General features: G+C 39.0%; 1 protein-coding gene across 5 annotated transcripts in view; it reads left to right on the forward strand.

Annotated features, from left to right (window-relative positions):
- LOC115589796 (butyrophilin subfamily 3 member A2-like) overlaps positions 1–14,783 on the forward strand; it is a 69,940-nt gene that overhangs the window by 42,910 nt on the left and 12,247 nt on the right. For all 5 annotated transcript variants that reach the window (XR_003985597.1, XR_003985598.1, XR_003985599.1 and 2 more), the window contains one exon: positions 10,743–10,816. Coding sequence is in view for 2 of the 5 variants with exons in the window: in XM_030430955.1 (XP_030286815.1) it covers positions 10,743–10,816 (74 nt within the window). In the remaining 3 variants the exon portion in view is untranslated. The remainder of the gene's footprint in view (positions 1–10,742; positions 10,817–14,783) is intronic.

Genomic DNA, 14,783 nt, shown 5'->3' on the forward strand with positions numbered 1-14,783 from the left:
GCACGTCCGGGTGGAGATCAAAAAAGCACTAGTCCCACGCCAGTGCAGGTGTTTTATACAATGCTAATCAAGGGTGTGGCCGGTACAGCTGGTGTGTCTTAAAGAGTATCCACGTTACACAACCTGGTAGGTTGATTCCCCATACATATGGAAGATGTAGAGGGTGGAGAGATAGTCTCGATATGATAGAGAACACTGAGGTTCATGTTTCCTCCCTCATCAATCTTTGTGTATCGTCTTTAGATCACATTCATTTGTTGCTCTCAGTTAAGAACAGCTCTGATTGTTAAAGCTTGTATTCACATGATATATTTACAGTATGAATGTGCTCAAAGCAAACACAAGCAGATATATGACATTATTAACAGATAATAAACCTTCAGCCAACCAGAGCTGAGTTTACATCCTGAGTACTGAATAAAACTAAATCTGATCTCTGTTTCCCTCCAGTGGGAGAACAAGTTCAAGGAGGAGAAGGAGAAAAGAGAGAGAGCTGAACATGATGTGAAGGAGCTAAACACCAAGGTTTGTTTTGTTTTTTTTTACCTTGATTTACAAATGCAGGTGTGTTTGTAATTATTTTCCACCAAGACCAGAATATTATGAAGAATACAATATAAGATGTAGTTTTCAGCTGTTTAAGAGCAGAATGTATAAAGAGCCACTGTTCACCACCTGCTCAGCAGCAAACAGCAGACAGACACAGTTAGAGACTAACTGGTGAACACAGAGACACATATTTCACTCAGGAGATGATCTGCTGCATACTGATCCAAATATGAACCAAACTATCTGTGCATGAACAGACTTTCACATCATTCAGTTCATCACTGCTGAGAACTCGTTCAGATGTTAATGTACTAATCACACTGTCTTAATGAGAGAGCGGTGATGAGGTTCATCTTTTTACTTTTTACTCAGATGATCAAACCATGAGGGAAAATTTAAGACATCAAATATCTGAAACTGGACTAAAGTTCCACTGTAGCACCAACAAGTGTAACAGGGAATGTGTTTCTAATATAAATATTATGAAAATAAGATTTATTGGCTGTACTTTTTATATTTACAGTATGAATGTGCTCCAAGCAAACAAGTTAAACCTGAGCCAAACTATTTGCACATTAAAAGTTGATGAATCATAACCTCCAGCCAATCAGAACTTAGTTTTCATTCAGAGCAGGTTATTGCTTTCACTAAATGAAGCCCTGGAGAAACAAAATGTCTCTCATGTTGTCTCTGTTCATCTCTCTTTTCCAGCTCAGAGAAGTTCAGGGAGAATCCTGAGAAATATGTGAAGAAGCCTGCAGATGGAACATGATACTGAGGTTCTCTCTATTTATTCTGTTTATATCTGAAACATTGTTTATTAATTTAGCTGCTTTCATTTCACTTTCTTTTGTAACTGTAAAATCACAATGTATAGACATTGTAGGAACACCAGCCCTTATGTCTCCATCACGAGGCTCTGCTTCCTTTCCCCGTCCTCTCACCTCTAACCTCTCAAACACAAGACAAGACTTATTTAACAAACAAAGCATATCTGTTTGACTGAATATTTGCCTCTTCTCCCCCCTCACAAAGAAGATGAACTCCTTCTTCCTCAGGCCAAACTATGGCCTCTTCTCCCTATGGATTAGGACGGTGTATTGCTCTTGCTATAAACAGGACTCATTGACGTTTTGTTATTAATTTTAACGACTAAGTACAATAGAGTCCTCTCTCTCCACATCAGATGACAAGAAGTGGGGGTTGATGTTGGTTGGGGTAAAGATGACCCAGTCCTCCCCCCTCACAGGCCAAAGCATTTTACGACCCTGTCCATGACATTTCAATCTTTGCTGCATTCCAATCCTATACTCATCCACCTTTCAATATGTTCTGAATAACTATTAACTACAATTTCATCTTCTTAATTTTAGCAGATTCCCTAGTAGCCAAGAAAGTCATACAGTAGATATTTTCCATGTTATTGTCAAGCCCAAATGAAGTTTATTACTTAATGAATTTGGGGTTTGAAAGAAACCAGCCCCCACCTTTGCGATGGGCACAGACTTGCATATCATGATGCTCTTTGTGTGTAATGCTTGTGTTATTCACCAGTTAAATGTCTGATGTTTTCTTAAGATAGAACTACAAGGAATATGTATAAGTCCTTGGTCCTACTGTGTATTGAATGCTTTATGGTTTATGTTGTATACTATTGTTTTATGCCTTAATCATGTTTTTAATTCTTTCATTCTTGGATCATATTCATGTTACATCTTTTAAAGAAGACAAAAATTCGACTTTTAAGATGGTAAAGTTTTTGGGAAGTTAAAACACGATTTCGAAACATTAAAGCAATGGTTTAGTTAGATTAAAGTGTTGTGGGTCTAAACTCCAAACACAGAAGGAGTATTGTCAGCCAGTCCCACCCCTGTTCTCAGTGTGTCTGCTGCAGGTCATAAAAACAGAGAAGATGCTCTGCACATCTCTTCTTCTTCTCCTCTCTTCTCTTCTCACTTTTGGGTCCTGACTTCGGTCAGGACTTTGGCTCACTCTCTCTCTCCTTTTGGGTCCTGACTTCGGTCATGACTTGGGGTCTTCTTCTCCGGGCTCTCGTGCCCCCCTGTTTACTCCCTTACGCCCCCTCCTGACTTCTTCTTCTTCTCTCTTCTCTTCTCTTCACTTCTTTATTTTTCATTTATTTTTAAAGTAATCTTTACTTTTATTTTTGCAACAAGCTCTAAGAAAGCGAATTGAATAACTACTTTAAGTACTCTACTTTTATCCAAGTCTTTGATAGAACAAATTCTTTTCTTTTTGATTTTTGATTTGATTTAATATAACGTTAAAGTATCACCGCCTGATCCAGAAGAAGTTGAATTGGTTAAAGGATCAGAACTTGAGAACCACCTTGAAACATCAAAGAAAAGTATTTTTCAAGACTGTGATCATCTGATGAAGAACGTTGCAGGCCATCGTCTGCCCCAGAAGCCGTGCAAGGAGTCTCCACAAAAGAGACTTTGTTCCCAGCCGAGATCGACTCTGCCCCCAGCGCTCCCAAGGCGGAAACTCCGCTGGGCCTTCGGACCAAGAGTCCCTCAACAGAGTACCGGCCTTCCCTCTGGCTACTGGACTGACGCGCCGTGCCGTGGTCCAACCCAGAACTCTCAAAGAGACCAAGCTTCAGTGCCTCCTGACGCCCAGACAAAACAGGCTGAACGTCTTCATACAGCTGGATCCACATACGTGAGAATGAGTGGTGTCTAAAGTTCTGACTTCTGTCTCAGGTTCTGACTTCTGTCTAAAGTTTTGACTTCTATCTTATGAACTTAAGAAAGTTGAGGTTAGGGTCTCGTTAGTATTAAAAGATTACTCCCGTAATATTCAATATATAAAAACCCGACCCTTTAACTTTACCATCTCCGACGGTCACGTAACTTTATTACTTTGCTTATTGCATTCTTTACCTTTTCTGTTATCTGTTGTTCGTCTAAAATTGTCCGTTCATTTATGTTACCCCAAATTATTTAGTCAATAAACATATATAATTATTTGTCTTTGTCTGGAACTTAATTTTTATGTGGAGAATCGATGGATACGTGCAAAGAATTCACTGCTTCAGAATATTGAGATTGAATAAATTGATTTGAAATTGATACTCTAGCTGTCCAAGTCAAACTTGTACAGCTAGATGTTTGGAATAGTTCCCTCCAGCCTATTTCAGTAAATCAAACAATGGAGGTGGTGCCCCATCTACGAGTGTAAAATTAATCACCAGTGACTAATGACCTTGATTATCAAGCAGTGATAGTCTCCTACCCACCTGTCCTACAACATTTAGAAGAAAAAAAAGTTCTCAGTCAAATTGATCGTAATGTTACTGTGTTTTGTTTTGTTTTGTCAGGTGAATATCATTTGTTCTGTCAGTGTATGGAGGTGGAGAGAGAGTGTATGTAACCATAAATGTTGTTTCAGCATGATTTTATACAGCACTGATTCATGAGCCGCAGCTGATAGTTACTGCAGATTTTTCTTCTTCTTTTTCTGTTGCATGGGGGTTAGCAACCAGTGTTAAGGCGCTTTGCTGCCACCTACCATCACAAAGCAACAACAGAAAGTAACAGAACTGATTTAAGAGGAGCTGGGTTATATTATCATCAGAATGTTTTTGACACAATATATGTATTTCATTTACGCATCTACACTAGCATGTATGGTATTAAGGTATTAAGTGGCTAATTTTGAATAACTGTTTTGGAGTGTATTGTTTCCTGAGTGCAGGAATATACGCAGTTTGTCTGTCCTGTGTTGTTTTGCTTTTCAGTAGTTATGTCATTCATGTTTTTTATGTTTTACATTGTTTGTAATTCAACTTTTCAATTTAGAGTGACCTGATCCATTTTTCTGCATAATGAGAGAAAACGTTTATTTCAATTTTAATGTATGTTTTACATAAATGAAGATATTTTGTATTTACGGTGATATTTCTACATTATTTTTATATTCTGCAGTTATCTGTGTGGACAGACCTTTGTTACTGAAACCAACCACAAATTGTTCTGATGATTCTAAAGATGATTCTGTGTGTTTAGATATTATATTAAAGTGATACTACTGATGTAGCAAAGTTATGTGGTTATGCATGTAATGTGCATTCATAACTGAAATTATACATAAGTAAGTAATAAGTAATGCAGGGATTTTAACCAAAACTACAATATTTTGCTAACCTAATCAATCTCTGAGCATTTTAGAATGGTTCACTTGCAGCAGCTATGCTTTTATGCTTTAATGGCTAACAGTCTATATATTCTTTTAGGTATGATGATTTGTTGTGGATCATACAATACAAAAAAAGTGCTATTTCCTGTGTGGAGGGAGAGCCACAGCTCATTGCAGCATGCATAATGACTAACGTGCTGCTGCAGATGCACTGAAATAACTTCTCATTGTTGCAGTTTTTCAGAAATAAGTCTCCACACTGAGACTGACTAACAAACTCATCATCAGTAAGCTTCAATTCAATTGGGAAATGTATGTGTCAGTGTGACTTTTAATTAAAAGGACTGATAATGTAACAATAATTTACTTTTAATGTTCTGTATCTGTTTGTAAAAAAAGAAGGCTCAAGGATCAGCTAAAGTGATGCTAAAAGTGAAACTGAGCTTGAAAGCAGATCAATATACCATACAGGGTTTACAGTAAGTCTTATTTTAGCTTTTTTTATTCATTTATACATTGTAAGATTTAACTTTCAATTGAAACAGTAGCCATTTTCATAGATGAAATTCACTTTTCATGCAAAACATCTTCTATTTTAAATCAATTGACAAAAGTTATTAACTGCTTATTTCTGTCAAACTGGGATTTCTAGATTTAATGTAATTGTGATATTTTATTTGTTTTTACTTTTCTTTCTCAAAATAGATATGAAAAAATTAAATACATGTGACAAGGCTGTCAAAGAAAATAATGCATTAGCGCTAGCAAGTTGATAAACCAGAGAGAGATAGAGTCACAGCCTGTCAATGACTTACATACTTAAAGCTGTGTAGTCTGATAAGGTAACCAACATCAGGCAGCAGGTAAATTGTCTTCCTTATTTATTTTTGCCTTTTCTACATCCTTCAGCTTTTCGGCTTTCAAGTTCAGTTTCACAACTGAGTATGAGAGTTGTTTGGTCGGTAGTAATACTCTATAACTATTTGTGACAGTCTATGCTATCAAAAGTGAAGGTTAAACTGCATTTTGTACTTATGTTAAGTGTATAATTGCTGGATCACAAGATTATTTGTCTCTCATCATTCACTAACAAACATATTTTTCTGAAAAGAAAAGTCTATTGTTGGTCCACCAGAAGAGGTGGGATATATTTAACTAGTTCCTACTGCAGGAATAAATAACCAAATGTATTTCTTTCCAGGTCTCAGGTAATTGGTCCATCTCAGCCAATAGTGGCAACAGTTGGTAATGACATCGTTTTAGATGTTGTTTCATTTTTGTTGGAGTGGACAAAATCGAACTTAAATCATGTGTTTGTCCATGTGAGGCATGCCAGTCAGGACCTCCTACGTATCAAACATCTATCTTACAAGGAATAAACATCACTGTTCCCTGATGAACTGAAGCACGGAAACATTTCACTGAAACTGTCCAGACTAAAACCTTCTGATGTGGGAAGATACCAGTGTTACATTCCAAAACTGAACGAAGGAGCCTTTGTTGAGCTTGTTGTTGGTAAGTAGTGACATACTGTATCTACCTTCTTCTCTGACCTCATTGAGACGTTTTATGCTGTTTCTATGATGTCATGTCATCAACTGTACTTTCAAACCCTCTCGAGTTATTTCACATCATATTATATCCCAATGTATTTGTGTATGTGAATGAATATACTTTATAACTATACTAATACTCTATACTCACTGAGCTGCTGTACATTCTTTAACAATATCACATTCACATTTTATTCTCATTTTCATGTGACACTGTCTACTTTATATTGAAATACATTTAATAACAGATTGACTCTGAGGTACTTTTTCCAACGCTGCTGAATCTGCCTCCACGTCTTCATCAGCAGAGATCAGGGTCAGCACGTCTGAAGCTTCTATCAGACTCACATATTGAAGAGGGAGACATGTTGTGTTCTGAAATTAAACTTTTCTTCAAATATGTCTCATGAATTGTTGATTTATCAGTGATTGAGAAGGAGTGGAAGCATTCTAACATTTTTAAATCAGGTGAAACCACATTAAACACAAGTTACCATCATAAATCATCCAGGAAGACCAAGAAGAAGGAGAAGAAGAAGGAGAAGAAGAAGCTCTCAGATGTTTCGTAAATCATCCTTGACGACATAACAGCGTGATATCAGAAGTCTCTCTCTGTGATCGTCTGTGTTGAAGCTGCTCTTGTTTCCTCACATTGATCACATGAACACAGTGAACATCCTGATCATGTGTTTTTAAAGCAACACTGACTCGTTTCTATCAGCTGACCACAGATCAGAGCCCCTCCCCACCTCCCCTCCGTTCACACAGTGCAGTGAGTCCTGCAGGGGACAAACAGGTGTGGACACGTTTTCATGGTTACACACTGAGTACTGTATGTGTTCAGAGGCTGCAGGTAAGATCACTTTCATCTTCACCTTTTACTCACATGATGAATGTGATGTGGTGTCATCGGGCGATATTGTGCCAGTGATGATGGGATGATGTGACGTGTCACGATCGAAAGTGAAAGTAAAGTGAGACTGAGTGTAAAGACGCAGTGAAGGACTCTGAATGAGCTCTGTCTCTTATCTAACTGTGTTAAATAGCATAACGGTGTTAAAAGTGTTGGACAGTAAAGTCAAAGTCACGTTTGGATTCACACACCAGCCTCGTTCCAGTTGAATTCACCTGCTGACATGAAGGTGACATGTGAGTGAACGACCAGCAGAGGGCGCTGCAGGTCAGCTGTCACTCACTGAGGAGGGAAGTGGATATTTATATCAGACATCTGATGGTTATAAACCCAGATGCCACTGTTGTATGTGGACAAATACAACAATAGTCACAAAATGTCACATTTCTTGTATATATATATATATATATATATATATATATATATATATATATATGGTGTATATATTGTGAAACCACTAGAAAAAATATTTTATTTTGTATTTATTTTATTTTATGTATATACATCTTTATATTGTATATATACAGTTCTATATTAATATTTATGAATATAAATGCATATACATGTATATGCATATATATGTATATGCATATATACAGTGGTGTATGTAGTCTTAAACAACAAGTAAAAACTATAACACAGCATTTTGTTTTGAATGTAACAATACTTTATTTCATTAAAAATGATCATAACAGTCACAACAGTTGACTCATTGAAAATGTCCTTGAATTTCAGAATAACTTCCCCCTTTTGCCACACATATTATACATATTTTATATATCTGTAATATTTCATTCGGGGTGTCAAGTATTTGCTTTAATGACATTCATATTTTTTCCAGTATCGTTGCCATTGAAATATTTTTTTTTTAAATGAAATTGATTATTGTTAAAATGTATCACTTTGCAGAACCCCTAAGCCCCCATTTATGTTTACACACGTATTTATTTCTACATGGCTTTGAGCCGGCTGTGACAATTTCTGCAGGACTCCAAACTAAACCTTTGAGAAGGCTACACACAGTATATATCTATGTTATCATTCGTCTTAACACCGCTTCTTTTCCATTTTTCATTAATTTTTTATATCCAGGATGCTTCCAGTGATGCTCAGTGGGTCCCTGATCTTTCAGTTTGGTGCCTTCACTGTCCTGGCCCTGATACTCTCATGTAGAGGTAAATATGACAAATTGATGTTAACATGTACAGAATATGTTTACAAGTTGTTCATCCATCCATTTTTCTGCACATATCAAACACTTGTTTCTTTTCAGGTGAGCATCATGTGAGCTGCCCATCTGAGGCAATAGTGGCAACAGTTGGTGAGGACATCATTCTGCCAGCTTACCTGGAACCTGCAACGAATGCTTTGAGAAAGACAATCGAGTGGACGAGACCCGACCTGAGCCCCAGATATGTTCACGTGCTGCGTCAAGGTGTAAAACTGATGGGTAACCATCCGTCTTATGAGGGAAGAACATCAGCGTTCGTTGATGAACTGAAGCTTGGAAACATTTCCTTGAAACTCTCCAGAGTGAGAATATCTGATGAGGGACAATACAGATGCTTCCTTCCAGAAATGAGGATAAACTGTATTATTCAGCTTGTTGTAGGTGAGAGGATATAGTTTTTGTTCAAAGTGAGTTTTAACTTTTATTTGTAAAGGAAATGGTAAAGCTAATAACTTAATCTCTCTATTGTTGGAATGAACAAGTTGTGACCCCAAGATAAGCTTCATGTTTTTTTTCTGTTGTCCTGCTGCAGAATACATTTTGGGCCAATCATGATGGTATTGCATGATGGATAAGTGTCTGCCTGTATTCCTCAGCATTGAGGACACCATTAATCCACCAAATCTCCAACTCCATTTTTAGAAATGCAGCCCCAAATATGTAAGGAACCTGAACCCTGCTTCACTGTTGCCTGCAGACACTCATTATTGTACCGCTCTCCAGCCCTTCAGCGAACTAACTGCCTTCTGCCCTTGCTGATGCATATAACTACCTTGTGCGTTGTTGCTTTGCTCAGTCTTGCCATGGTGTATGACCTTTGACATGAAACTGTCTTCCAAAGCCTCACCTTGGTAGCAGAGTTTGGCTGTTAAGCCTCCTACACAGCTGTTTCTGTTTCAGTTAATGACTGTGTTTTAACCTACATGTGAAATTGATGATCATTGCACCTGTTTGGTATAACTGGTTGATCACACCTGACTATAATCCTACAGAATCCCTGAGTTTGTGCAAGTGTACCTTCAAGAATTGATGCTGGTTAAAGGGCAAAGGATGGTAACACCAAATATTGATTTCATTGAGATTTTCTTTTGTTACCTCACAATTTGCATTTATATTTGTGATATTCTTAGTTTACAGTATTTTCCAACACTAGCCTTAAACTTTTGCACAGTACTGTATATTAAGTCTATTTCAGATCCAAAAGATTGAGCAGGTATTTTAGCTTTTGCATTGAAGATTGTTCCCACAGTCGGTAGTAACCAATATCAGTGACACCACTGTTAAAAACCTGGCAGAAGGACATCACCCTCACCCAGGCCAGTAGCATCTCTCTGTAGAGTGAGCCAAATAAATTTTAGTTCATGTGATGAAATATTTCAGTCACAATAACTCAAATGGACAACCAAAATATACCAAACAAGTAAACCAAATCATCAAACAAACGCAGCCAATATAACAGAGACTTAACTGAAGGAGGAGTGAGCACAAGTTCACCCCAACAGAACAATGTTGGTAGTCAACCAAAATGAATGGTCTCGTCTTCAGGTGCTGCCTCCTCACCTGATGTCCAGATGACCGTGGATCTACAGTGTAACTCCACAGGCTGGTATCCACAACCTGAGATGTTCTGGCTGGACGGTGAGGGAAACCTCCTCTCTGCTGGACCTACAGAGACAGTCAGAGGTCCTGATGACCTCTATACTGTCAGCAGCAGAGTGACTGTGGAGAAGAGACACAGCAACAGCTTCACCTGTAGAGTCCAACAGAACAGCACCAACCAGATCAGAGAGACACTCATACATGTTCCAGGTACACGTTATTACTTTCATGATGTGATCACTGTTTTCTTTTCAAATATCTGAAGTCCCATTTTCTATAACTGCCATGTTATTCTGTATTTTATCATTTCAGATGATTTCTTTGAGGTGCAGTCCAGTTCTTCTTCTATCATAGTTGGTTTGTCTGTTATTTTGGCTGTTTGCATCCTGGTTATACTGATTCTTGGACTTTATGTGTGGAGACTAAAAAAAACCAGTAAGTCACAGTTAACAATATTTATTTGTCAATGTCAAGCTACACATGTTTTATGTGGAAAAGTGATGTGATTTGTGTTATTGTCTTGGTATTATCTTTCTTTTGAACAACATATCAATGTTCCACTGGTTACAGTGTTGATAAATGGTAGTTTGTCTATGTTTAATTCAATCAGTCAAATTGCCACAAGTCTTTTCTTTATAACATGATTTTAGACTGACTGCCTCTTTTGCTGTGGAACATTCCCAAGTCAAGTAAATGTCTTTAACACTTTAATCTTACTGACTTTATTTATACTCAGAGACCAAGAAGAGCCACAGGGATGAAACTGATGAAGAAGAGACAAACCAAGAGAGTGAGGTGCTCTTGACAGAGGTAAGGAAGCTAATGGAGGTAATGTACAAGGGAAAAATGCAAGTTAAAATAAAATGCAATAGTCGGAAAAAACACAGTTATAAGCAAGGGGGATACAATATATTTACAACCAGAAACAGGATCTGCAGCAACTTAGGGTAAAGTAAATCACAGAAGAAAAGCAAGGGGGAAATTTGTAAGAAATGGTCTCCTGGAGAATTTGAATTCCTTATTCTCTTGTATTTGACAGTAACCAGCTTTTGGTGTCAGGGGTTTTCAAATGGCTGAAGACAAAACTAGGACCTGAAATGAAATACTGTCACCAGTATGAACCACTGCAGACTCTCTCAAACTATAACACAACATTCAACTTCCTAATATCTCTACCTGTGTTATATTGATAGCTGAAAGAACAGAGTGAAGTGAGTTGTTGTGTCTCTGATGGTTTTGGTCTAGTAAAGAGGATTCACAGTCAATATGTGAAAGTCCAGTTTTGAGTGTGCAGGACTGCTGTAGAGTGAAAATCACAGTTCACCTGAATCATTTTGTTCAATTCAGCACAAAGATTCTTGGTCACACAAAGAGCAGAGAGTAAAAACCTTCATGGAGCTGGTTCACTGGCTCTGGGACCAGAGGTGGAGGCAGAGACAGTCCAGACAGGATGGTGGCTTTAGGACAGTGTTTCTCAAACTTTTTCAGACCAAGGACCACTTAACCCATAAAAAAACACTCACGGACCACCTAACTCAAAATAGCCCCAAAACAATATGCCAACTTCAGTTCACAAATTACAACATAAAATGACAGTTTTACCAAAGATACAGGTACTTCATTTTTGTCACACAGCTTGTACAGTGAGATTCTTTTTATTTAACCCATCCCTCAAGGAAGCAATATCATAGTCTCTGTACTCACTCAGTTTTTTTGTCATCTGAATGAGAAGAATGGTACTGCTTTTTTTTCTGGGCCATGAGTGAAGCAATGTCTGGCTCCAGACTGGACAGTTTCAGTCTCATATCATAGTCCACATTAATCCGGTTGCGCTGCTTTGTTTTCAGACCAACAAGGGAGGAAAATCCAACTTCACAGTTGTAGGTGGTTGGAAACGGCATCAACAATTTCAGAGCAGAGTCAGCCAGCTCAGGGTGCTCAGGCTGGATGTGGAGCCAAAAGTCAGTCAATCCTTTCTCCCTGAAAGTTGTCCTCAGTGTCCCATCTGATGCAATGTCCACAAGGCTGTCAACCTCTCTTGGTGAAAGTTTTGAACTGACTTGCTCAATGTGCGTTTTGTCGCCAAATGGATTTCTGATCCACTCAAAGCTTGTGTCTAATTCTGGGAAATATATTCCCAGCTGCGAGTGGAGGTCTTGCAGATGTTGCTTGAAGGATGCAACTGTGCTCCTACCCACGTCCTCTCCAGCAGTGAGGAGAAAATCAGCAAGTGTGGGAAAACTGTCGAATTCTCCGCGATCGAGACGGCCACACCATAATTCCATTTTCATGCGTGTGGCTTTAATTTTGTCTTGGACATTGAAAATGGTGACGGTCTTCCCTTGCAGCGCCACATTCAAAGTATTGAGAGCGCTGAAAACATCAGCCAAGTATGCCAACTTTGCGAGCCGGGGGAAATCATGCATTCTGTCATACAGTTCATCGCTGTGGTGCATTAATAACATTACCTCGTCTCGCAGTTCAAATAGACGGGTGAGAACTTTACCACGTGACAGCCAGCGAACTTCAGTGTGGAACAGGAGTTTTGTTTCATTTCTTCACACAGAGCTTTAAAAAGACGTGTGTTCAGTGCTTTACCTTTGATCTTGTTGACTATTTTCACATATTCGTCCAGTACTGATTTTAGGCACTGTGGCAATTTTTTTCACAGCCAGTTGTTCCCTATGGATGCAACAGTGTGTTGCTGCTGCAGACGGCACTACTGCGCGAACGCGCGCTACCAGTCCTTTCAGCTTTCCAGTCATTGCAGTTGCGCCGTCGGTGCAAATGCCGACACATCTTGACCAGTCCATGTTATTTGCCATTATGAAATCATTAAGTGACTGAAAAACTGCTTCTCCTGTGGTGTTGGTCGGCAGGGAACGGCAGAAGAGAAAGTCATCATGCACTCCACCGGCATAAATGTATCTCACAAAACACAGAAGATTTGCCTCATTCCCAATGTCGGTAGATTCATCCAACTGTAGTGCGAAGAACTGGCTTTGCCCCAAACGTGTCACCAGCTGATCTTCCACGCTTTCGGCCATAGATTTGATGCGCCGCTGGACGGTGTCATTGGAAAGAGGAATCCTGTTAATTTCGTCGCTGGCTTTCCCCCCAAACAATATGTTAGCCATCACCTTTGCAGCTGGTTTAACTAAAATTTCACCTATTGAATGAGGTTTTCCAGCTTTAGCGATCAAGAGGGATACCTTGTATGAACCCTTAGTAGTCTTAGCATTTTCTCCGGGTGCAAAAAACTGTGAAGCATCTTTCATCATATGCTGCGTGAGTTCGTCACGTTTCCTTTCAAAAAATCCAGTAGGTTTCCCCATGTACTCCTTGTGTTTAGTTTCCAGATGTCGCGTTAACTTTGCAGGTTTCATAGCCTCGTTAGCTAACGTTTCATAGCACAACACGCAGTGTGGTTTAGGATCCTCCTCGTCCCCAGTCCAAAAAAAACCCAACTGTATGTAGTCACTGTGGTATCTCCGTTTCACCTTAACGGTTGATTTTTCACGTTCATGACGAGTTGGCGGCGGGGTCTGCTTTGACGACGCCGCTGGCGTTGGACCAGCATCCTGGGACTCAACAACTTTTCCTGTCGAGTCAGAATTTTCATCTGCTTTTCTTTTACATGTCCCGGTCCTAAGCCACTGATCCATTTGTAACTCGTTTCCGTGCTTGTTCGCACCATACATCCACGCTTTACACCGCTTTGCACAGTCACATTGCCACAGTTGCGGCAGCAGGGTCGCACTTAATTTGACGTAATTTTAGGGTCCACTGCACCGTTCATGTCAGACAATGCCACAAACAAAAAAAATATTTTGTGATTTTATATGCTAGTTTATTTGATATTGAAAACAACACATATATGTCACAGGCAGTTTGAGAAACACTGAAATTAAAACACTGACATTTTATATTTTAACACATGATATGTCACTTGTCACCTCGCGGACCACTAGGGGTTCGCTCACGGACCACCAGTGGTCCGGGGACCACACTTTGAGAAGGTCTGCTTTAGGACACACTTCTTTGTGTCATCTTGTCTGAGGTATGATGTGGGCTGGTGGATGTGATGAGGTCAGGACATGATGTCTTTATTCACTGACACACTTGTTGACCGTCACTCCTTCATAGAAGAAATGACATCAATGTGGAAATGCTTGCTGTTGCTGAAGGAAAAAGGGTGATAGTCTCCATGACTTTATGTACAGTAACACATGTAATCAGTAGCCAGGCTCTGATTGGTAAGCTATACACATGCATATTTTCAGTGGGTGGATGTGTGTGCATGGTTAGAGGAGATCTACACCCACAGAGTCCAGTAGAGCATGAAGCCTACAGAACAGATCATGGTGCTACTGAAGGTCTAAAACTCCACAGAGAAGATCCAACATTAAACCATCAACATGTTTTAATGAAGGACATGTGTCTCTAAATGTCCGGTTCCAGTCTGTTCCAGTCTTCCTCCTTCCTCCTCCGTCAGTTTTACTTGTCAAACCAAATAAAATCAGATGATTAAAATAATACTAAAGAAAAATAGATGAATAAAAAAGAGATATTGTGTGTATGAAATGTGATAGTATGCATAAAAGGCGATTTTTAAGAACAAAGAAAATCTCTACTCCTTCATTAATTTGTACCTGTTCTTCTCTTTCAACCCAAGTGGCCGCTTGTTACCAAGAAGAGGTTCAAGGTTACACACGAACATCTTCAGGCTAAAAAGCAGGACCGCAGTGGCAGTTACATTAAAAACGCATCAACGGGA

Source organism: Sparus aurata, chromosome 10 (assembly GCF_900880675.1).
Source record: "Sparus aurata chromosome 10, fSpaAur1.1, whole genome shotgun sequence".
In the NCBI taxonomy this organism is placed as follows: Eukaryota; Metazoa; Chordata; class Actinopteri; order Spariformes; family Sparidae; genus Sparus; species Sparus aurata.